Below are 25,950 nucleotides of genomic sequence, written 5' to 3'. Positions count from 1 at the left end.
CCCTTGTGCTGCTTTGGAGGAAGGTCCAGGCAACCTCTTGCAAGGTCACCTGCCAAAAATCCATCAACCTGGTTTCTTGCCAGGTGGTAGGAAGTGATTCTGTAGCTAGGACCAGGTGATGCTTTATCTTCTCACACCGAAAGCACTTGTCTCTAGCGATCCATGCCCTGGAGGGAAGGGTTAGGACGGCCATTGTAGTGGGTGATTCGATCAATAGGAAGGTAGATAGCTGGGTGGCTGGTGGGCATGAGGATCATCTAGTAACCTGCCTGCCTGGTGCAAAGGGAGCGGATCTCATGTGCCTCCTAGATATGATTTTAGAGAGTGCTGGGGAGGAGTCGGCTGTCACTGTACAAGTGGGTACCAATGACATAGAAAGGTTCAGGAGCGAGGTTCTGAAGACTAAATTTAGGCTCTTAAAGGTAAAATCTGAAGGCAGCGTGCGGGTGCACATGTGCACGCATTTGTCAGCCCGTGCCCAGGGACGTGGCTATTTTATAAATTATGCGCCTGGCCATGCACACAAGTGGACCTAATTTTAAGCCATCCTACCTCAAACAGCCTCCCTCTCATACCATTCTATCACCATTCTATCAGCCAGCCTCTCTCCCCCCCCCCCTTCTCTCTCACTACTATCTGCCTTCCTCTGCCTGAATGTTGCTAATTATACATTGATTGTATATTTTATTTGTACATAATACACCGAAGTTTATACCGTTGGTAATTATACATAGTTTCTCACATAAGATTAGATGGGATTCAATTGTACCATACGTTGACTCATTGCCTTGTTTATTGATATATGCCTGTTCGTTCTGAATTGATTGTAAAGCCTGTTGCTAAATTATTGTTCATTGTAAACTGAGGTGATGTTTGAAACGTTCCGTGGTATATAAAAAAAACCTTTAAATAAATATAAATAAATAAAGTGGACTTGTGTCTGTGCTCGCAAAAGCCGCTTCTACCACGCGAGGGACGTGCGACAACGCCATTTCCTATTTTACCAGTTCCTTTTCGGTTCGCGCAGTTAACAGCTCGGTCCTCCAAACCCCCCTGGTTTGATAGCCTGTACACCCCCAGTTACCCCAGACCCTTTGCACCCCTCCAAAATTGTGCTTTTTGGGACTTACACACCATCCCATTGCAAAAGTAAAAGTTACACGGCAGGGGACCTCGGCGCGCGTTGGATGGCGCAAGCCTTTACGTGCTGTTTTCTGGTTCACGTCTCGAAACGCCCATGTACCGCCCATGCCCCACCATCCCATTTTGGGACATTCGGTGATGTGCATGCATTTATGCGCTTATCTGAGCGGATTTTAAAATCTGCTTGGCGCGCACGCGCCCAAATTATTTGCACATCCCTTAATTTTGGCATGCGTTGGGCTCTTAAAATTCAGCTTTTAGGTAGGAAACTGAAATCCAGAGCCTCCAGGGTTGCATTCTCAGAAGCGCTTCCCTTTCCACACGCAGAACCCCAGAGGCAGGCCGAGCTCCAAGTCTCAATGTGTGGATGAGACGATGGTGCAGGGAAGAGGGCTTTAAATTTGTTAGGAACTAGGAAACATTCTGGGGGAGGGGGAAGCCTATTCTGATGGGATGGGCTCCACCATAACCAGAACAGAACCAGGCTCCTGGCACCAACCTTTAAAAAGGAATTAGAGCAGCTTTCGCCTCACGGTTCAAAGCAAAGGTGAATTCTCATTTGTTCAATTTGTCTGTTCACTTTAAGTCTTCTTCTTCCTCCAGCCCTCAAAACATTTACACTATCGGCAGCAAACTGGGATATGAAATTACTGCCGTTTGGTTCTTGGGGGGGCCCTGTGTATCTACTGCCAGCTGGAAGAGCAAAGCGAAGAACAGAAACTGCTAAGGACAGGAAGGGACAATAAACACAGAACAAGCAAAACACGTTAGGAATTGGACTAAAAGGCAATGCAAAAGAATAAGATGGTGGCTATAAACTGCACAGGTGGATTAACGAAGAAAACCAAACCCATGAGATTGAAGGCTACCAATGGAAGGATAAAAGCAAAAGAGCATTTAACTCTAGAAATACACTTATTAAAAAAGAAAAAAGCAAGTAATCTATGTACAGACCTGAAGCAGTAGTGAGCATAGGAAATGGTGGAACTTATTCTTACCCCATCGATCGTGACATAGGCACGATCACGGACGCCATTCAGGAAGGTAGACAGGGGTGTTGGCACGGTGTAGTTTTTTGGCAGGGTAGTTCTGTACAGAACAAATCCGAAATACTGAACAACAGAACAAATCAGAGAAGAGAACATCAAATACTGCAATACAATTTCCTTTGCTTGTACAAAACAGCAAAGCACAAACATCTCATACGTAGGAGTCACCCTACAGATGAATGCATCCTGCCAATGAGCATCAGAAAACAGAATCCCACTCTGACAAAATCAAATACCCCAATAGGTACCAGAAAAAAATATTACGATCATCATATATAAGTCGCTGGAGCACATTGTACTCTTACAGGCAAATTTTAAAAGCCTAATGCACACAATCAGGGGATGGGCGAATAAGTCGGGCTGACAGGCGCCCGGTCATGTGCATATCTCCCGCTGCATACACAAATGAAACATTTCCAAAAGGAGGTGGGGCATGTGCATGGCACGGGTATTCCAGGATTTCACTATGAAATTTGCATGTAAATTCTTTCATGACCTGGCATGCACTGGGTCCCCCTGCCGCATAACTTTACTTCTGCTATGGATGACGTGCAAGAGATAAAACAAACAAACAAAATAAAATCTAGGCAGATCAGCGGGGGTTTTAAAGGGTCAGGGCTAAGAGGGGGGAAGGCTATTAAGCTGGGGGGCTTGAAGATCAAGTCCTTAAGTGGGCAAACTGGCACTAAACTGGGAAAACTGGCAATGGCGTTGGTGCAGGTCTCTTAAAATCCCCCCAACTTATGCAGCAGAAATGGCTTTTGAAGCACAGGCGCGCGTCCACTTAAAACCGGGCTTCCTTGTTTGCACGGCCAGGCTATTTTATAACATGCGCACATATACTCGAGTGCGTTATAAAAGAGCCACGTCCCTGGGTGAGGGCCGATGAAAGCGCGCACGTATGCGCCTGCATACTGGTTTGAAAATTCACCTGTTGAGAGGTGAATGATCAGGTGCACGCATAAAAAACAGCATGTGTAGGCATAAAATAGCACCTACATGAATACATGCTATTTTCAAAACCCCAACATACGTAAATCAGGGACTGCAAGGAAACTTGCATGCGTACAAAAAAAAAAAAAAAGAGGTAGGCCACATGTAAGTTGTTATTTTACAACCTGCCAAAGTGTTGCACACAAGTCTTACTTGCATATATTTATTCCTGCTCGGTATCAGGAGCAAGCGATCGTAAACCTCTTAAAAGTGAAAAAAACTGACTGGATAAGGGGTTTGGGTGAAATGGGAGGGACTTCAGACTGAAGAGCCAGAAGGGTGTTCACAAGCTGCAGACGGACAGGGCGAACCGGTGGGCTAATTGGTAAAACTGGTTAGTTCCTCGCTGCACGCATGTTATGAAATCCCCTGACTTATGCTGTAATGTCCAACTTACTGGGCTGGGGGAGAAAATGCATCTAAATAAAGTGAGTAAAATCTATTTTGTGCATCCCTTTAAATTCTAATTATAAATGTGTATATCTCATTTGTGGACATTTATCCAACTAAATTCCAATTTTACTGGCTAAGGAGTGCCTTTGCCGCTATTTAGATGGACAAATGTGAACTTATCCGGATAAATAGCCTTTTTTTTTTTTTAAAAGACTTTTCCAGCTCTCTTACATACCTAGATAAGTCTGTAAAGTGCTCTTTAGACAGATAGCTGGATAAATCTGACCACCACCACCACCCAAGTGCCGCTTCTTAGCTGCAAAAGTTGGAATTTATCAGGATAAGTGCCCCTACTTTTCCAGATAAGTCCGAAATTGCGCGGCTCGGGTTTTTACATACACGAGCATGTGTGCACAGATGTACTCTTATTTTATCATCTGCGCACATCATATCCATGCAGATTATAAAATACAGTAGTAAATTTGTGTGCGCCCGTATGCACATGTGTATGGGCACACACGAGCAGCTTTGAAAGTTATTCTCCCTGCTCATATTCACTTGCAGCATCCACAAGTAAAATCATTGGTCAGAAAATCACAAAAGGCAAAACTTTTATATATTTTTTGTATTTGCACATAAAAATGTGTAAAAATTGATTTTATCAAATCTGCAATTACACAGGTGGATAATGTATGTCTCATGTCTATATCTCAATATTAAGTGGTTCTTAGCTGGATAAATAGCAGCCAATGATTATCCGGCTATGTTGAACAGGCAGCACTTAGCCAGATAAGTCAGGGATGGGGAATAAGCATAACACGGCAGAGCTACTTCTCCGTTTATGTTGGACAGATAAGGGCCAATATTTGGACTTATCCACCTAACCTAGACCTCATAATTATATAATTTTGTTTGTGAACCTTTATTTCCATGCACTAGGGATCCAGAAACTAAAGAGGAGAGAGGTTTTTTTTATTTTTTTTAAATGTATTTATAAGGTATCAGTTACCTCCCCTTTTAGAGAGTGGAGAATACTAAAGCCTATAAAAGCTCCATACACCTGTGCATTTGAAAATGTTGAAATTGTGATTTAATACCAAACTCAAGCTGCCCACTGCTTGGTGGTGAGTAAGCTGCAATCTGAACACTAACCTGCTTAACTTGGACAAAGTTCAGGGGGTAAACGCTTTTTATTGGTCCACCCTGACACAGGGTGTTAAGAAGATCTGCCACAGTGTTCAGCTGTAAGAGAAAAGAAAAATAAAAGAGAAAAATGGATCGTCGGATATCTCCCTTGCACAACTTGTTACAAACCAAAGCCCTAAATTTCCTTTCAGTCTGAGTAGCTGTTTTTTTTGGCTTCGTGTCCTCAGGGGACCAACATCCCTGCTGCAGCACCCTGTGTGCTCCTTTCACACCTTACTCCACACCTGCGCGATGCCATCTGGGTGGGAAGCAATGCGGAAAATGGACAATCGGAAAGGAGACGGAAAAAGCCCAGTGTGGGGGTCCAACTTTAAAAGCTCTGTAACTTCACCCCTTCTCCCTCCCATAAAACACAGCCAAGCAGGGAAATACCTATTCATGGATATTTTTATAAACATCTTTTCCGGTAAGCTCTCCCAAACTCTTAAAAAGCAATTACCAATTGAAAGCGCCGTCAACACGCCCAGAACCCCAAAGGTTCTGAGGAACAGGATTAAAAATGTCCCAGCTTGCTGTGAATGACCCAGCACACCAAAGCTTTCCTTTTTGTAGTGAAGCCTATGGAGCGATGAGGAAGGGCATTCCCTGTTCAAGTTAATCCAGGGATTAAAAAAAAAAAAACAAAACCAAAAAAACCTGGGCATTGAGCCTGACCGCTACCCTCAGACATGATGGTCAAAACTTTAGGCAGATCAAATACTTAAACAAATATCATTTCCTGGTCTTATCTATATAAACCTAACCTTTGAGCAGCTTCACTGTACCTTTAGAGCACCCACAGAGAAGTCCTGAGAGAAAGCCTCCTTGACTGACAGCAAAGCATTTTCAGGTTTGCAGGACTCCTGAAAATACCTAGAAATATTAAAAAAAAGTCCTTTACCTTCTCCAGCGCAATCTGCCCATAGGCATACTTGGGGGTTGTTGGTGGGATGGGGCCCTCAGGTATCCTCTTATACTGCAAGAGATGCAGAGCACCACAGATTAAGATACAAAAACATTTTGTAGAGCTACATGTTAAATTTGCAGGCACTAACAACTTATACATATCACATTTCCTTGCTGTCTCTTAAAAGCAAAAAATATTTCCTACGATTATATCCACAAGTACCCACATCAGTGCCATCTAATCTGCAAGACCACAACAAATCATCCCGCCATTCTGGGAAAAAAAAAAAAAAAAGCTTATGAAGCAGCGGGCATGTGCCCTAACAAAGCAGGTCCGGCATTCCAAGCCTTCAAGGTGGAATAAACTGGCTGCAGCAATCCTGAAACACAGGGGTCACCAAAGAATTGCACTTTCACTCTCTTTGCACAAACATGTAATTGTGGAAATTTCTCAGTGTGTAAATGTGCACCATTGCCGTACTCTTTAAATCTTCTTCCCCCCACCCATCTCAGTGACTTAAGTCAATGTTGGACTCGCAATCATATTGAGCATCTCTTGCTACCATACATTTGCATTTGGTGTCACCTCAAGTTTTCTCCTCGATGTTTAAAATTAGTCCTCCAAAAAAAAAAAAAAAAATGGCCAAAATGAAAACAGGAGGAAAACAGCAGAAAAAGTAGAGGCCATGTTGAGCACCAGCAAGGTGCATATATTGTGGACATTGTCCAGAGCTGATACCAAAGAAAGACATATGGGAGGAGACGGAAGAGCAAGGATCATGAACGGATCAATGCCAACTCCAATGTTCTTGGCAATGCTGGAGAATACGAGGAGGATAGAGTCAGTAGTAAGGAAATTGTCCAGACGAGGAGGAAGAAAAGGAGAAGTAGGGAAAAATAAGTGTTCAGTCTTCCATATGTTTAACATTAGAAAAAGGGAACAGAATCGAGAAGAGACTGCAGGTAAGAAGGAAGTTAGTTAGTTTGGTGGACATGCAAAGGGGAGGAATAGGAGGAGAAAAAGAAAGATCCGAGTATTTATCTGCCTTAAAAACAGTAATGTGAGAAGTCATAAGATGTACTGTGATGGATCACACCAAAGACCCATCGAGCCCAGCATCCTGTACCCTCCAGTGGCCAATCCAGGTCACTAGGAAGTATCTACCCGGCAGATTCTGAAGAGCAGGTCCATTCCCTGATGCTCACACTCAGAGATAAGCAGTGGCTTTCCCAAGTCTACCTGGCTAATATTTATTTATGGACTTTTCATCCAGGAACTTGCTCAAACCCCTTTTAAAACCCACTATGCTAGATGCCTTGACCACATCCTCCAGCAACAAATTCAACTGCTTGATTTTGCATTCGATGGAAAAAATACTCTCTCCGATTTGTTTTAAATCTGCTAGCTGTAAGTTTCATGGTTTGATAAGGTAAATAACTGTTCCCCATTGATCTGTTCTACCCCACTCATGATTTTATAGACCTCCATCATATTCTCTCACAGTCCTCTCTTCAAGCTGAAGAGCTCTAACCCATGTAGCCTCTCTTTCATAAGGTAGCAGTTCCATCCCCTTTATTTTTTTTTTTTTTGCCCTTTTCTCTATCTTTTCTAGTTCTACTAATTTTATTTTTTGAGATGGGGAACCAAAAAAAATACTCAACTGTGGTTGCACCACAAATTGATACAGAAGCATTATGATATTCTCAGTTTTATTCTTCATTCCTTTCCAAATAATTCCTAACAATTATTTTTTTTCCATTATCACATTGAGCTGAGGATTTCAACATATTGTCCACAATGACTCCAAGATCCTTTTCCTGGGTTATAACTCCTAATATTGGACCCAGCATCGTGTACCTATAGTCAGGATTATTTTTTTCCCTAATGTGTATCGTTTTACACTTCTCTACTTTAAATTTCATCTGCCATTTAGATGCCTAGCTCCCCAGTGTGGCAAGATGTTTCTGCAGTTCTTCACAATTTGCTCATCTTTTATCAACTTTGAATAATTTTCTATCATCTGCAAATGTTATCACCTCACTCACTGATCCCTTTTCCAAATCATTTATGTAAATGTAAAACAGTGCCCATTCAATAATGTTCTCTGAGGCACTTTACTGTTCACCACTCTCCAATGGGAAACCGACAATTAAGTCCAACTCTCTGTTTCTTTTCTTTTAGCCAGTTACCAACCCCCAGTTATTGGAGGAGATAAATGCATCTGGGATGCCGATGAAAACAGAAAAAAAGCAGGGAGCCTAGGCGTGAGGCTTGAGGGACTGCAACAGAGACAGTAAGGACAGTTTTGAATAAGAGTGGAAGCTGTGACGCTGTCCATTGCATAGCCTGACCCCTAATTAAGCATCACGTTTTCTCAGGGGATCTGCTGTGTGGATCATGATCAGAACCTCATGAAAACATCCCAAGATACATATAAAGCATGTGCAGAGTATGGTCAACTAAAGCGTGGATTCAGCAAGGCGTTAACTTAGAAACAGTATGCATGCCTTTTATTAAAAAAAAAAAAAAAAAAGAGATAGATAGAACAGTGGTTCTGTGATACTTATTTGGATATTAGGTGTGTTGGGTAGGTTGTAGGTATTATGAAGTTATGACTGGGTGGGCTGTTTCAGTTATGACTTGTTATCATTATAGATGGATTGGTAGTTTTGCTCTTTTCTCATAAAAGTAGGATTGGTCCAAGTTACAGTCCAGTTTACTGACATATTTATATTTTAGATTTATAATGTATTGTATTTTTAGTTATCAGTGTGATGTATTTTGTTTATTGATTCTTTTTGCTGCAAATTGCTTGGGGCTATACTTTTGTTCAAGCCAGATGGTCTATAAATAAGAATGTGAAAATAGGAAACATGGCATTCCTTAATAAACCAAAATAGTGGGGGGGGAAACTCCCTCTATACTCCATCATTGGTTGTCTACCCTGGGATATTGTCTACCCTGTCTTGTTTTTTAATGTTGTTTTTGTGCCTGCCTGTGTTTTAAGCTCTTATACAGACTGAATCTACGGCTATTAGATATCGCTATAAGTATGTTTATTTTTGCCCTCGATTTTAGGATGCCTTTTACATCTGTCCTTTTGATGCTTTCTAATTCTGAACTGTTCATTTCTAAAATGTTGCCTCCCCATTGGACCAGCTCATATTGGGGGTTTTGTTTCATCTTTGGCAACGGATGTGATACAAAGAAGGTAACTTTCAAACAACTCGTGTGGCTCCATACGCAAGCACATAAGGCTGTGTATACAATAGACTTTTATAATCTGCGCATATCAGATACGTGCATATTATAAAAAATACGGGCATATGTATGCTTATGCACAAATACATACAATGCATTGAGAGCATTTCAACACATTGAATGAATGCATTTTCTGTAACCATTTAAATACATACGTATATTTTACGTACAAAAATAATTAGAACTTGCTTGTGTAGGACGATGTTTTTTAAAACATGCATGTGTAATTGAGATTACCAGGTCTTCTAATTTCTCTACCACTTTGCCCAGTCCTTCTCCAGGTCTTTGAGACCTTCCTTGTTTTTCAGTCTGAACTCCTCTAACTTGACTCAGACCTCCCCCACCCCCCCCCAGCTAATAGTGCACAATAAACAAGTCTGATATGAATAACGCAAGTTAATTAGCAAATTTAAAAATTTTATGAGTAAGCTGCCAAACGTATGCACGCAAGTCTCTTATAAAATAGCCACTTGCGTGCGTAACTGTTAGCCCCACCCTGGAAAGCTTCTAGACCGCCCTCTTTTTTTCCCCACTCATACATGTGCACGCCAGGCCCAGCATGACCGGGCTGCGAAGGAAGGGGGCCCAGGCAAGGGAGCAGCCAAAGGCTGAGCAGTCACGGAGGCAGCAGCAGAAGAAGACAGGGAGCTCGTTCTGCGATCCCTCCTCCTGTGCTGGCCAGCCCTGTGGTACTCAATACTCACGATGCTACTTCCGGTATTGTCATCTCACGATGCACAGGAAGTGCTAACACTGCCAGTGTTGACTACCGCGGGCCGGCCTGCACACGTGCAGTAGCAGCAGGAAGGACGCTTACAGCTCTGCTACGCGATGAATCCTCCTCTCTCTTCCAAGGAAGAAGGCATCGGGTGGCAGCAGCGGCAAGAAAGGCCCGTGGACCCTGCCTGCATAGAGACTGTGTGTAAATGAAGCCTGCCTGATGGGGTGAGTGTGTATGGGGAGGGGGGGGGGTGAGTGTGTGTAGGGAGGTGATGTATATGTATGCCTGCCTGGAATGAGTGCTTGTGAATGGGAGCCTGCCTTTTGTGCGGGGGGGGGGGAAGGGACTGAATAATTTTTGCCACCCCCACTAATCCACAACAAGCTTAAGGTAACTGAAAATCAAAAAAGTTTTTCAGGTATGGAAAGAGGTATTTTCCCCTTCTTGTTTTAATTAGGTGTTTCATGTGTCTGCTATTTTCAAATATTTTTTTTGCCATTTGGAAATTTTTAAAACTTTTTATATTGGTTCTTAATTATTGGACGCTATTCTATTTGTCATCTTTTTGCCAATATTCTTTTTATTAGCATGGCTTATTATGATTGATTTATATTTCTTGATTTTATTGTTTGATTTATGAGGATTGGTGATGTTTCTGTTTTTCCATTGCTTTGTAATATAAAGAGTCTAGCTTGTTGGAGTTTCCAGTTCAGTTTCTGTCTACACACTTCTATTTATATTTTTGGTCTCTTTATTCTCTATTTGGTCAGGTTCTGACTGTGTTCTGCCTGTGTAAGCGAGGTGAGGTATTTTGCTCGTATGTATAGTGTCTATGTTGGAATTTAGAGCAGCCTGGTTTGTTCTGCTTTAAGTGAAGGTGTAAGGGCCTGGTGTAGTATTTGCCTTTTCATAGGTAGGGTTGTTCCTGGTTGAGTGCTTGCAGTTTACTGGTTTGGTATGGGATTTTTACTATATTGTTGGCTGTCCAAGGGCCAAACCCACACCTAGGATGCATTACAATAGGCTTAGTACTATATGGGTTCCAAGTGTCCTTTTTTTGCAGGGTTTTCTGGTTGGCACTACAGCAGTGCATGTTTTTCTGAACAACAAACTGGTGTCGGCTACAGGCATCAGCCAGCATCAAATTTATGTAAATCGATAGGTAGGGGAAGGAGCACCTGGGGATCATTCCTTCACAATCTAGAAATTTTGGACCTGTGGATGGGGTAAAATAGGTTCAGGGGAGTGTGCTAATTATTATAGTTTTGATTGGCAGCGGAAGCAGAGGGTTTTTTTGGCAGCGAAAAGGGGGATTGGGACAGAGCGCAAGATGGACAGTTCCTATTGTGTGCTGAAATGAGAGGAGTCGGATGGCACCTTATAGACTAATCCATTTATTAAAGCATGAGCTTTTGAGGATAATTCACTTCGTCAGATGCATTGTGTGTTGGTTATTGGGGAAAACAAATTTTGTTTAAAAAAAAAAAAAAGGGGGGCGGGAAGGGAGGGCAGCACAGCAATTTTTCGCACAGGGCAGCAAAAATCCTAGCCCCAGCCCTGATGCATGCAAAGGCACAAGTGCGTACTTTATTTATTTATTTATTTTTTAAAATAAAATAGCAATTACAAGCTACTTACGCACGCATTTGCTAATTTTTACATGCTCAACTCTTTGAAAATTCACTCCAAAGTGTACAAGACTGAGTATGGTTATCAGGGTAAACAAAATGCACAAAACAGCATCACTGGCAAAGCCAAAGCAGTTCCCAAGCCACGATACCAAAGCCCAACCTGTAATGAGCCACGGCTGGGTGGATGCACATGGAAGACAAGGACACGGCCGCTCACCTTTCCAATGACGTCCCGGATAGCAAAATATTTGTCGGTCAGGTCTCCAGCCTCACTCAAGGGAGCATCATAGTCATAGCTGGTGGGCTGCGGGGCGTACGGAGAGTTTGCTCCTGCAAGTCAAAGACAGATGCGTTCACTATGGTGAGGGAGGCGGTAGCCGCTGTTCAGAAGTGGCATCTGGATGCGTGAGAAGCAAAACCAGCATACTGAGGAGGGTTGGGGAAATCCTTCTGACTGCCAGACTGAACCTTTGTGACACCACAAGGCTAGTCTAAGAAGAGATTCAGCCTCTCATCAGACCCAGCTTTACGTGTTATTTTTAACTATTTATTTTTTACCCAGCGGTCTTCTCTTGTTCCTTCGGCTTCCAGCTCAACTAGAATGAGGCTCTGTTGGTCTACAGTGCCATAAGCCTTCATTCACAAGTACCCAGGGTTTTCCCCCTATATTCCCCTCCCATCCCCCCCATTTACAAACTCAGGTATCCCAGTATCAGTCCCTCCGACCAACACAGACCCGGAGTCCCAGCACTGGAGAACCCCTTCTGGTCAGCCAGCGCGTGCTGAATGCTTGAGCAAGCAACAAGTTTATTCTTCAATCACATAATTGCATGACTGATTTTTTCCTTTTTATACAGTAACCTTAGTGTTCTTTTTGAAATGAATAAAATAAATAAGAACCCTTTGCTACTTCTATTTTGGAAAGCCTGTTCTGTTCTGTACATCCTTTCTGTAGCAAGTCTTTATTATAAAAGGGCTCTATTGTGATTGCTTAAAGCTCTTTTTTTTTCCTCAAAAGGACTCTAAGAACTTAAGAACACACATCACCATCAATAGCACTATTAACTACCTCTTACAATGTAATTATATGTAATTATCTGGTTTTCCTATTCCTTTTCCTTCTTACTCCAAGTTCTATTTCCCCTGTTACATGTAACTGCTTTTTCCGCACAATTGTTCAAGTTTAAGCTTATTTTGCACTCCTGTTTCATGTGAACCAGCATGATGGGACTATTGTCTTGAATGTTGGTATATAAAAAACTTAAATAAAATAAATAAGAAATAAGAAAAAAAAGAGGGTCTGGGGTAATGCTCCCAAAGGGCTGTTATTTATTTTAAAAAAAAACAATGTCCCAAATTTCTGTTTTGAAGAGTTTTTTGCATGCCCAAGGTCACTTTGGTTTCCACTGCTGCAGCAGAGACGTGATATGCAGGCTGGGTGGGGCAGAATCTCTGTACATTTTTAGCAGCAGTCCTACTGAGGCTGCTACACCCTTAGACAAACAAACTAGGCATGCTGCCATAATAAAGAGGTACCATGTCATTCCAAAACAGTAAGAAAAAACACATTTAGGAATTTAAAAAAAAGGCCATCTAGAGCTACGATCAAAAGCAAAAGAGCAAAGAAACTAGAGTTCTCCGAATGAGCAATTTATCAGAGGGCAATGAGTATTGTTTGTACCATAGACCCTCTTATGTGGCAAAGTAGCTTGCTGAGCTCCAGAACTAGCAGTCAATCTATTTATTTCCGTATTCTGTAATTTTCTGTTTCTTTGTTGACTTCCTATCAACACAACCCCACCCAATTCCTGAAAAAAAAAAAAGTGTGCCGATCAATTGGCAAATAAGATCAGGCAGTTCTGGAGCAGGAATGAGAATTATCTGCTCCATTTTCCAGTCATAACCCCTCATAGGACGAATTCACATGCACACAGTGAACATTTCTTTAGAAGCACTGCACCCACACTTTGCAAAATGTTATAACAGCAATGCTTTAGCCTGCTCAGGCTGCTTGCATGCTTTCTTTCAAGCTATAGCATGGGTATTATGGTAATATTATAACCAAGAGCAGGCAACAGTCACAGAAAAAGACATTATTGAAAAGCTATCTCACCATTCCAGTAGCCAAAATTGGTGCCTCCTATGAACATATACCTAAAATGAAAAATTGAAAGTCCATTATAAATATTGAGGATAACTTTCAAACAATTCTACATGGTCGCATATATGTGTGCACATGGACCTGTGAAAATCTACTGCAGTATTTTATAACTTGCGCATCAGATACACACAGATTATAAAATACTGCATGTGTCTATCCCCCCCCAATGTATGCCCATATATGTGGTTACACACGACCATATGTAATGCATTGGAAGCTGTGTATTTCAATGCACTGAACGCATACACTTTTCCTACTTATTCAATAAACATACACGAGTATATTTTACATGTGAAAAAAAAAATATGACTTTCTCACTTAAACCCCTGATTTTCAAGGGTATCGAGTATATTTTCAAACATGCATTATGTAATTGAAATCACCATTTTGCCGAGACCAAAACCAGTTCACCAAATCTTTTTCCAGGTCGAGAGTCTCCTAGTTCTTCCACCGTGAACTCTCCTCAGTTAATCCAAACACCCCCCCCCCCCGCCCCCAACCAACCAATAGAAGACAACAAACAAGTTTGATATCAATTACTCAAGACAATTATCAGATGTAAAATTACACGAGTAAGTTGCCAAATGTATGCACGCCGAGTCTCTAATAAAATAGCAACTTGCGCCTGTACCTCTTGGCCCCGCCACGGAATGCTCCTAGACCACCCCCTTTTTTTTTTTTGGCATGCGAGTCCGGAAACACATGCAAAGATTTGGGGTCCGTATTCAAATGCTACTTAGCCAGATAAGTGGTATAGCCGGATAAGTCCAATTTGTCTGGCTAAGTAGTTAGCAATATAGGCAGTGGGCATAACTAGGTGGTACTACCTATCCAGCTAACTTAGCCTGCTAAGTAGCCATACTCAGTCTTATCCAGCGAAGCTAACCAGATAAGTTAGATGTCTAAAGTTAGCCTGATAAACTTATCCAACTTGCTTTCATACTTATCTGGGTATATTCAGCGGCATTGCCATGCCGCTGAATATCTTATTTAGATCTAGCCGGCTAACTTACACATCTACCCCTTGATGATTATAAACCAGCATGTACACAAGTACAAACTACGTACATGTGCATATGCTAATTTTACTCAAGTAAATATTTTGAAAATTCTCCCCATTGTTTTTAGCACAACATTTGCAGATTTCCCAGGGCACACTCACATGTTAACATTTGCTCCAAACGCAAGCATTTCATTGAGCGTTTTAACTATTGCTTGGGTGCTAACAACAGAATGGCGCTGGCCCCAGTGATCCAACCAGCCGGTGTAAAACTCAGAATTAACCTAGGAGCAAAAGAGAAAAATACCAAAAACTGTTAAATCATTACAAAATGAGAAAGTGAGCAATAAATGAACATCACTTGTGACCATATACATAATCAGAAAATCCCATTAACAACTTTTACAAATAGCCATACTCCAGGGACGTACAAAAGTTTGACATCCAAAATCTGGATCATCTTGAATTTTGCTAAGAAATGGGGAAAAAAAAAAAGTCTACTCTGAAATGACACCTGCTTTCTCCCCACAAACCTTCTAGTTACATGTAACATTTAATTTATCATTGTACACTATCCCAACGAATGCCTAAAAACATTTTAAAACCCTTCACAAACTGCTTTAGGACTGTCACATCCTGTCCCTACCAAACCTGGCTCCCCGGTTCTCTGAAAAAGCTTTGGCCTGACAGAGCTGCTAACAGGTCTGGGTTTCGGGATAACTAGAATATGGAAACTGACCTCAAACTAGGTTACTGACTAAACTGCAAGTGGCTTCACAAATCGATGTGTGGAAAAATTAGGGGTGTGCATTCGTTTGCAACGAATTGGCAATCCGCAATGTATAGGGCCATATTCGTTGTATTCGTAGGGAAGCGAAACATATCGCGATTCCCACGAATACAACAAATCTTCACCGAATTATTCGGCGGTATAAAGGTGCAAATTTAAACAAAACCCCCATCCTCCTGACCCCCCCCCCCCCCAAGACTTGCCAAAACTCCCTGGTGGTCCAGCGGAGGTCCGGGAGCCATCTCCTGCACTCAGGCCGTCGGCTGCCGGTATTCAAAATGGCGCCGATAGCCTTTGCCCATACTATGTCACAGGGGCTACCGGTGCCATTGGTCGGCCCCTGTCACATGGTAGGAGCACAAGATGGCACCGGGTGTCCATGTGACAGGGGCCAACCAATAGCACCGGTAGCCCCTGTGACATAGTAAGGGCAAAGGCTATCGGCGCCATTTTGAATACCGGCAGCCGACAGCATGAATGCAGTAGATGGCTCCCAGACCCCCGCTGGACCACCAGGGAGTTTTGGCAAGTCTTTTTGGGGGGGGTGTTGTAGTTAATTAAATTTTAGCCTGGAAACGAATAAGAATGGAACACATGAATGGATCAGGTCCCCCCCTTGCCGAATGCAATGTATCTGCCCCCCCCACAAATACGAATACTGAATGTAAAGTATGCGGTCCCTCTGCACATCCCTAGGAAAAATGGTAATAGCAGGTACAACCTTGTTTGCAAAATTTTAACGTGAACTGTTTGCCATTTTTCTGTGAGTAATTTTATGCTTGCAAAGCCATTCACAAAAATTAGGCAAAATCACCAACGAGCTGAACAATCATGCAAATCAGTTCATTAACAATTTTGGTAAAGCAAAATTACGCATGGAAAATTGCCCAAAGGGGCGACTTTCTGCAAAACTTTACATCTCAGGGAGGTGTAGTTACGGTTTTTTTGTGATAAGGTCCACGATTTCGCATGGACTTTATTGGAAATAAAAATCCCCATGGATTAATTTGCTTATTACATAAAATTGACCCGAATCCTAGCAAAAACTTCTTGTAATAACGGACCATTCCTGTGTGCCGCCTGAAGTTTATTAAATCAGTCCCCAAAGCTGCTGCACATCTGAATATTCATTCCACATATCCTGAAGGCCAGCCCTGTTTGTGGCCCTCGAGGGCCACATTTTTTTAGCTCCCACAGAGCAGAGGAAAATATCTGTTGTGAGGGGGCAGATTGGCGCCTCTGGGCCTGCAGTCCTGCTTTTCTTAGAAAAACCGAATGTACTGCAGATATAAGTTCTGGGAATGGAGGTGGAATGGGGTGCGGTGGGGAGATGGGAGAAGCCAAAATTTAAAAAAAAAAAGGGAAAGGAATCAAGAGGTGAAGAAACACCAAGGACGTTATGGGAAAGTGTAAAAGTGAACCGTAGAAAAACGGCCAATTAACGGCTGCTAAGCTGCTTTTGGATAAAATACAGGGAAGCACAAAGAGGGAAGGAGGGAGGGGTAGCACAGGATTTTGGTTCATGGCTGTGTGGAGGGAAGCCGGTAATTAACATGTACTCAAATAGTGTCGGCTGAATTTCCTCATTGCTTGAAATCTCGTGCTGTGAGACAGGGAAGAGAACAGTTTCATGCGCAGGCTGCGGTTCCTTGGCTCCTACCTCCACCACATTCCAACCCTTCAAAAATCTTACTTCCATGTACTAAATTGTTAAAGAGGTTGGGGGAGGGGGGGGAAGGCACTTTTTAATAGCCTTTTCCCCAAAGTTATTAGCTGCAAAAAAATTCTTCCTTTAGAAAAGTGGGTTAGTCAGAGGTCACGGAAAATAAAAGCCGATGGCTCTCTCTCACTTTAGCGCAGCCTCAAAGACAATGGGGCCGATGCAATACAGGGCACTCAGCTGAGCACACTGTATAACCTGCAGTCGGACTCAGGTTGTAAAGGGGCTAATGAATCCCCTAATGCAATAAGGGGATTAGCGCCTAGTGAGTCCAATAGCCTCAATCACATGCAAATGCATGTGATTGAGGCTATTAGCATTCATTCCAGATGCAAAAAAAAAAAAATGCGTCTAGGATGCACATTTAGTGCTCAGCAATTAACGACTGCTTGGAGCAGGCGATAAATGCTGAGCGCTCCTTAAAACAGTACAGAAAAGCAGAAAAAACTGCTCTTCTGTACTGCCTCCTACTTAATATCGTTGCGATATTAAGTAGGAGGAAAAACAAAATTAAATAAAGTTGAAAAAAAAAAAAAAAGCACCGGCAGTCGGGTGCAGGAAACAGACGCTCCAATGACAAGCCTCTTGTTTCCTGAACCCCCCTGGCTGTGTGGCATTTAGGAAAACCAACGCCAATAAACTCGGCATTGGTTTTCCTAACCAGCGGACCGCCGACACTGATCGGGTTCGCGTTAGCAAGGAGGCGCTAGGGGCGCGCAAGCAACCCTAGTGCCTCCTTACTAACGCGACCCCCTAATTTAAACATTGCATGGCGCCCCCCCTTGGGGGCACGTTAAGAAAGCAGGCGCTGACTATTCAGCACCCCCTTTCTGCGCATGTTTATTGCATCGGCCCCAATATGTGCAAACTTGTGTCGGTCTTGCAGGAAGTTGGCAGCAGCAGGGATATCTGACTCCTCTCTACCAGTGTCCACCTGCCAGCTACACAAGATTCTAGAGCCAGTGAAACCTCTAACCACAAAACCTCCCACATCCTCTGCCCCACGGAACACAACCGCAAGCAACATTTTTTTCAAGAATATGGAAAAAAAAAAGTGGGTTTTTTTTTAAACAAGGGGGGAGGGGAGTAATATTCAGTAAGGCAGCCAGTGGACAAGTGATTTGGCAAAAGTTAGCTGGATAATTTGCCTGCCCCCTCCCCCCGGATATGCGTTCAACTGAATATCCCTGATTCAAGTTATCCGGCTATTTAAAGGCTGGCCTGTTAGGATTAAAGTTATCTGGCCTTGTGTGGCCAGATAACCTGCCACTTAACCGGTTATCTGCAAAAGATATCTGGATAAGTGGCGTTCTTTTGCTTTAGAAAAAGTTAAAAGTTTGCCTTGCTGGCCTCCTGGGCCCAACTCCCCATAAATCTGTAACGCCTCTGCTGGCTGATGAAAAATATAAAAGTTGAAGAGAGTCTCTTGGTGTTGGGCCTCCCCGATAAATGGAATAAACGAAAGGCCTCTTCCTCTCACCCCAACCCTAACCCTCCCACCCCGTACCTGGCAAAATCCTGCCCCCCCCCCCATTCGCAGCACCAGGATTTTATTCATTTTATTTAACACATTTTGTCGCAATCCGGAGCACTTCCAGCACTGAGGCAGATCTAAAGTTATCTGGCTAACATAGCCGCTTGTAGTTAAAAAAAAAAAAAAAATCGGCTAACTTCACCAACACGCCTTCTGTTTATACAGCTAAATTTAGCCGGATAAGTGACTCAATATTTTAAAAATTACCATTTAGCTGGATAACTTCCGAGTTAGATGGCTAAATGCCTTTGAATATCGACCTCAAGATGTTTAATTTTTATTAAATTCTGTGGCACATTTCCATACATTTTCATATTAAATGATGTGAATTTGCATTTTGTTCCTTTTTGGGAGAAAGGAATCTTAGTAATCAGTACTGGAAAGAAAGGAAGGGAGTGATGGAGGAGGAAGACTGAGAAGGAGTCTGAGGGGTGGGGCAGAGGGAGAGGAGAATGAGGCACAGAGGAAGGATGGGGAAAATCAGAGAAGCCTCACAAGCAGAGAGAGGAAAAGGGGGGCGAGAAAAAGGGGGGGGGGGATCCTGGATCGGTGAGGGCGGAGATACAAGATCAGGTGTTCACACCCCTCCACTTTCTGAAGATCCTTTTTCTCGCTCTCTCACACAAACACAGACCTCTTCAGATCCAACTCACTCCCTCTCTAAACTCACAACCCCTTCTGATGCCCTCACACTCTCATGCCAAACCTTCTGTAATCCCCTTATTCAATCAGTAACTCACACACCTCCTCAGAACCCCTCACTCAGTCTCATAGACCTTAAACCTCTATCCTCAGATTTTATATCCAAATCTATTTGGCTTTCAGAAAAAATCATTCCACAGAAACACTTTTTCTCTCAATCCGGCGGAGCGCACTGTTACCCCGCGATTGGACACGCGTTTTGGACGCACTAGCTTTACCCCTTATTTAATAAGGGGTAATAGCGCGTCCAAAACGCGCGTCCAACCCCCCTGAACCTAATAGCGCCCGCAACATGCAAATGCATGTTGATGGCCCTATTAGGTATTCTCGCGCGATACAGAAGGTAAAATGTGCAGCCAAGCCGCACATTTTACTTTCAGAAATTAGCGCCTACCCAAAAGGTAGGTGCTAATTTCTCCGGGCTTTTCTGTGCACCCTCCGACTTAATATCATGGCGAAATTAAGTCGGAGGTCCAGAAAGTTTAAAAAAAAAAAAAAAAGGAAATCGGCCAGCGGGTCGGAAACCGGACGCTCAATTTTGCCAGCGTCCGGTTTCCGAACCCATGGCTGTCAGCGGGCTCAAGAACCGATGCCGGCAAAATTGAGCGTCGGCTGTCAAACCCGCTGACAGCCGACGCTCCTGTCAAAAAAGAGGTACTAGGGAGACGCTAGTGTCCCTAGCGCCTCTTTTTACCGCCGGCCCTAATTAAAATAAATTAAAATACTGAATTGCGCGCACAGGAGAGTGGCCTGTGCGCGCGCTGGGAGAGCGGGCGTTTGCCCGCTCTCCCGCGTTTTTACTGTATCGGCCCATATGTCTGGTGTCAATTAGTGTGGTCTTGAAGAAGCAGGACAAAGTTGCACCCTCGTGCTGTTGGACTTGTCCTCGGCATTAGACACAATCATGACATTCTTTTACTAAGATTAAGCAAAACTGATATTTGTGGTCAAGCATTGAAATGGCTAACATCCTTCCTGCATGACAGATCCTTTCAGGTAAAAATCAAAACCAATAGTTCCTCTTGGAGATCAATCACAACTGAGGTTCCGCAGGGCTCCGCCCTTTCAGCAACCCTGTTTAATATTTATCCATTACCTTTATGTAAACTACTAGCTAGACTTGTTTACAACCTCAATTTATGCTGATAACATACAATTTTGGATACCTATTGAAAATTCTCTCTCACATACCTTAAAATGTTTGAACATTTATCTCATAGCTATAAAAACAAAAACACTTTGCCTAAACTTAAAATATGGCTTTTCTTACAAGCATTTTGATCTTTTAACTTCTTAATCTCTGATTTATCTAGTTTGTACTTCTTTATCTTCAACTGTTCCTTAGATTATAACTAGTATTGTTATTATTTCTATCCATTTCAAAAGTTGATGTGTAAAGCACCGTTGCTAGATGTTACGTTAATTGTAAACCGATGTGATGTTACTAAACGAATGTCGGTATATAAAAGCTACAAATAAATAAACACTGAAAATACTGAAATAATTCAACTGACCAGAAAAAAACAGTATCAAGCAAACTTTAAAAATGGAAGTCTAATCTAATACAATCTGAATGGCAAGATCAGAAGTGACCTAGGCATGATAACTGACAATAGACTATCAATGAGTAGTCACATTCAATCAGTTATCAAACAAGGATACCGTAAGCTTCATATCCTGAAACAACTAAAACCACTTTTAGATCAAGAGGATTTCCATACAGTTCTTCACTCGCTATTTGCAAGTATTGATTACTGTAATTTGTTGCTCCTAGGGTCTCCCAGCCTCATCTTTAAGATCTCTACAAATGCTACAGAATGCAGCGGCTCGTATTTAAACAGGAGCAAGAAAATTTGGTCACACTATACCCATCTTACATTTGTCACATTGGTTACCCATACAGTATAAAGCTCTTGCACTAATCCATAAAATTTTGTCTAACGACGACACTATGTGGCTGAGAGGAGTACTGCAATTTTATGTTTCACAAAGAAGCCTACATTCAGCTAACAAAGGCCTTTTGGATATTCCATCCATATGTGATGCCCACCTTTGTGAGGTCCAGGAGGGAGAGATTTCAATTGTGGGCCCCATACTCTGGAATATGATGCTAAAATCTTTACGTACCACAACCGATTTTAAAATCTTTTTTTAAAAAAGGGCTTAAAACCTGACTCTGTGCTTCGGCATTTACAAACTGGTCATCTGAGTAGCAAAAATGTATAAGTTCGGGTATTGTTTTGTGAATCCCTAATGTTGATTCACCTACATAATACGTATATTTTTAGCCCGTAAACTGTTCTGTATTTGTAAGGGCAGTATATAAGATCTTGTAAACAAATAAACCTCCCCCTCCAAGATGATGCCCCCGATGCCTTGGATTTCACCACCTCACACTCATTCCCCCAGATCCAGGCTTAGTGTGGGGGAAAGGGACAACCAGCTGCCAGGGTCTGGAGGGTCACGCTTTGAATGGCACAGGTCAGGCTGCTGCATTCCAGCTCTGGGGGCAGCAGATGAAAAGTGGGCCAAGGTCGCTGCACCACTGCTGTCCTCTGCATGCTGCCAAGCCCAGATCAGCCTGGGCATGGGGGAAGGGACGTGCAGGGCCCTGCCGCTGCTATTGCCCTGTCTCTCATGGTAATTCCACAGGGATTGGGGAATTCTCCTGGAAGGGCCAGATTTTGAGGCCTTTTCTGCAGCTAAAGAATTGCAGGAGAGCGGGGGCACCAGTTGCAGCAAATGAAAGTCTTCCTGCACTTTGGGTATGGGAGCGTTTGTATGTGTGTGTGTCTTTTTGTGGCATGTATCTGTGGTCTGAATGCGTTTGAGTACGTTTTTGTGTGAGTATGTCCATTTTCTGTTTTGTGTGGCTTGAAATAGCAGCCATTTCTCCACCTGACCCAATCACAAAGTCCCTCGCCTACCACCAACTGCGTCCCACAGTCTCAAATTCCTCAGTCCTGCTCTACTCCCATACCTCCCCCTCCCCCAACTCAAACACCAGTCCCTGCTACTCCCTTCCACCTACCCAATCCTTGAGTTTCTGCTCTCCCCTGAAACTTCATGGCAACCTCCCCTCCCCACCCAAAAAAAAACAGCCCAACTAGACCCAAATGGCAGAAGAATGAATTTGGTGGCCCAGCAAGTCTCTAACCTGCTTTTTCTGCTGTCAGTGCCTCTCCTTCATGTGCGAGTTACGCGGTGGTTTGAACCTCAGCACGTTTAATCAGATGCATTTTTCTACATATCTCTTCACAACCGTATTTACAAAACAATGCTTTGTACGTTTCACCTGTAAGAGGCTATTTTCTTTGTTAAGGGAACGCTGTCTCCCCCTTCGAGGATCACAGAACCACTTTGCATCAGAGTATCTCAGCCCAGCAACCCTGACCAGACACAACTAGCTGACCAGTAAATAGTGATCCCCTAGACTCTTCCCACATGCGATTATTTCTGTTTAAAATCTTAGTGCCCGAGACCCAGGTTGGAGTTCATGCTTTGAGAAGTGTACAACATGCACTGTGCCTGGAAGATGTCACCTATTGAGCCAACTGATACAAACTTAAACTGTAAGCCCTCTGGAGATAGGGAAATACCTACAGTACCTGAATGTAATCCACTTTGAAGCACTGAAAAAAGTGTGAAAAGCGGAATATAAATCTAAATGAATAAACAAACAAACAAACAAAACTGGATGAACCAAGGGGCACTTTTCTGCTTCCAACTGCTACTCTACTGGTATATTTTAGCATAGAGGAGATTGATCCAGGCACTGCATTTAGTTGTTAAGTATTGGTAATCTAGCTCCTAGGTTCTACAATTGGTGGTTGCCAGTCTTTGGTGGATAAAACTCTCAGACCCTCCATTTTGTTTTCAGTTCATAAGAGTGACTTGACAGATCTGGTCATCTTCCGGCCCTATATGGTGCCCAGCCTAAGGAGGTTTGGTCTAACCCAGGGGTCAGGAACCTATGGCTCGCGAGCCAGATGTGGCTCTTTTGATGGCTGCATCTGGCTCGCAGACAAATCTTTAATAAAAAGTAAAAATCTAACAAAACCCCCCCACCCTCCTGACGCCCCCAAGACCTCCAAAATTAATTTACTACAACCCCCCACCCTCCTGACCCCCCAAGACCTGCCAAAAGTCCCTGGTGGTCCAGCAGGGGTCCAGGAGCAATCTCCTGGACTTGGGCTGTCGGCTGCCAGTAGTCAAAGTGGCGCCGACGGCCCTTTGCCCTCACTATGTCACTGAGGTCAACCAATGGCGGCGGTAGCCCCTGTGACATAGTAAGGGCAAAGGGCCATCTGCTGCCAGTAATCAAAATGGCATCGACGTCCCTTTGCCCTTACTATGTCACAGGGGCTACCGCCGCCATTAGTCGACCCCAGTGACATAGTGAGGGCAAAGGGCCATCGGCGCCATTTTGACTATTGGCAGCCGACAGCCCAAGTCCAGGAGATCTCTCCCGGACCGCTCCCCGCTGGACCACCAGGGACTTTTGGCAGGTCTTGGGGGGGGGGGGGGTCAGGAGGGTGGGGGGTTGTAGTAAATTAATTTGGTAGGTCTTGGGGGGGTCAGGAGGGTGGGGGCTTGTAGTTAGTATGGCTCTCACGGAATTACATTTTAAAATATGTGGCGTTCATGGCTCTCTCAGCCAAAAAGGTTCCCGACCCCTGGTCTAACCTATCCAATGTGGCCATGCCGATTGCCTGTAAATCCTGAACCACCCACATGTCCCCTAGCTTAGGGATCCTCCATTCATTCTCTCCGTCACTTGTTCACTAGAAACTGACCTACAATCCAGGTCTTCCAGAAAAGGGTGCCGCATAGATATCTGCAGATTTCAAGTCTTTCATCCAAGAACCACAGCAGACTCAGAAAACTCCATGTTTGCTTGTGTTTGGGGAGACGGTGCATAAAACAGACTATGGATTGCCTTCTTCAGACGACCCATTTTATATCTTAATTTATTTTCATGCTAAAGAAAGTGCACCTTGAAATAGCCCATGGCACCATCCTGCTGGATATTTACAACTATTTAAAATCAAACTGCACCACAGGGAAATGAAAAATGAGATGGATCCAATTTTTTGTTTTCCAGCTTACTCAAAGTTTATTGTTGTGGATGCAAATCATGGGGCCGATGCACTGTTTAACCCGTGGTCGTGCGCACGTTTTGGACGCGCATCCACAACCCCTTATACTATAAGGGGATTAGAGTGTCCAAAACGTGCGTCCAACCCACGGCGAAACTAATAGCACTCATCTCATGCAAATGCATGCTGCTGAGGCTTTATTAGCTATTCTCCCTCAATCCAAATTAAAAAAAAATGTGCACCCGACCCACACATTTTAAGGCCCAGAGCAAGCATTAATTTCTGAGTGACCCAAAAAATGTACAGAAAAGCGGAAAATAATGGTTTTCTGTACATCACCATAGATATGAGGCAATATTAAATTGGAGAAACCAAAAGGTTTAAAAAAAAAAAAAAAGCATGCCAGCAGTCAGGTTAGGAAAAGGGACACTCAATTAATGAGCACCATTTATCCTAACCCGCTGAAATGGGTGGGCTGTGTGTGAATGGGAGGCTGCCTGGGACGGGGGGTGTGTGTGTGTGACCCTTCATTTAAATATTCAATCTCAGGCGAGGTGCTAGGCACGTGTTAGGAAAGTAGGCGCTCAATACTGAGCGCCCGTTTTCCACGCTGATTTATTTATATTTTTTTTTTAGATTGGCCCCAGTCTTGTGCTTGCTGGTATTTTATGCTATGTCAGTTGTCTTCCCTGCAGTTCATGCAATAGACTCTCCTTCCTTCTGGACACTTGCTTTCTAGATGCAGATTGCCCACCAAACCAGAACCCAAGAAATCTTATGCACGAAGCCCAGTGTTCTAGTGAGCCCAAATCCACTGCATGGACATAAGGAGAACTCACTGTTTAGAAGTGTGTATAACTGACAACGGACAACATTTTAGACGTAAATTTTAATCTGGTCATAGAATGTATAATCAGAGATTAATTCCTATTATTTATTTAAGTCTTTTCTATACCGTCGTTAAGTAGCTTCCGTCACAACGGTTTACAGTAGGCACATAAATATAGTTATGCTGAGACATTAATTTACACAAGTGCCATATCGTTTCGGTACATAGTTTTTTAAAATAACATAATTGAAATGTGATATAATATTGTTTGGAGTGTTTTTATTTTTTTCAGAATTAAAGTAATACTAACTTATAAGTGTCACTTTATCTTATAGAAATGGGTGATAAAATAAAGTAATATAGAATAAAATACAGCTCCACACGTATTGATTGTGGTGGTGTGTGTTTGATTTTTCATTTGTTGCTACCTCGCACTTCCCCGGTTTCACTACTCTCCCACTCTTTTTTGATACGCTTGCTTAAATAGCCAGGTTTTTAAGTATTTTTACTACTCTCCTTCTGATTATAATGTACTGTTCCATTTTTTTGTTACAAGTTCTCTATCCCCCGTTCGATGTAAACCAATCTATGGTATTTAACCATGAAGTTCGGTATAGAAAAATGCTAAATAAATAAATAAATAAATTTTCGAAAGGATTTATTGTCACTTTGTAACCTTAACTCTAAAGGCATGGTGTTCCACAGAATGGGTCCTGCCAGAGACAAAGCTCTCTCTCTTACTTGGGTGAGTCTTGCTGTTTTTATTGATGGAACTGTAAGGAGTGCTTTGTTAGCTGATCTTAGATTTCTGTTTGGTACGTGAACGCGGAGG

The 25,950-nt window shown here is 42.9% G+C and overlaps 1 protein-coding gene across 1 annotated transcript in view; it reads right to left on the bottom strand.

The window, feature by feature from the left end:
- GLB1 (galactosidase beta 1) overlaps positions 1-25,950 on the bottom strand; it is a 110,551-nt gene that overhangs the window by 34,334 nt on the left and 50,267 nt on the right. Inside the window, exons 8-13 of the mRNA XM_029589648.1 lie at positions 14,607-14,728; positions 13,397-13,437; positions 11,501-11,613; positions 5,665-5,739; positions 4,731-4,820; positions 2,142-2,255 (exon numbers count right to left, since the gene is read on the bottom strand). Of these exons, the coding sequence (XP_029445508.1) occupies positions 2,142-2,255; positions 4,731-4,820; positions 5,665-5,739; positions 11,501-11,613; positions 13,397-13,437; positions 14,607-14,728 (555 nt within the window). The remainder of the gene's footprint in view (positions 1-2,141; positions 2,256-4,730; positions 4,821-5,664; positions 5,740-11,500; positions 11,614-13,396; positions 13,438-14,606; positions 14,729-25,950) is intronic.

Source organism: Rhinatrema bivittatum, chromosome 2 (assembly GCF_901001135.1).
Source record: "Rhinatrema bivittatum chromosome 2, aRhiBiv1.1, whole genome shotgun sequence".
Lineage (NCBI taxonomy): Eukaryota > Metazoa > Chordata > Amphibia > Gymnophiona > Rhinatrematidae > Rhinatrema > Rhinatrema bivittatum.
This window is presented reverse-complemented; position numbering and strand designations above follow the sequence as displayed.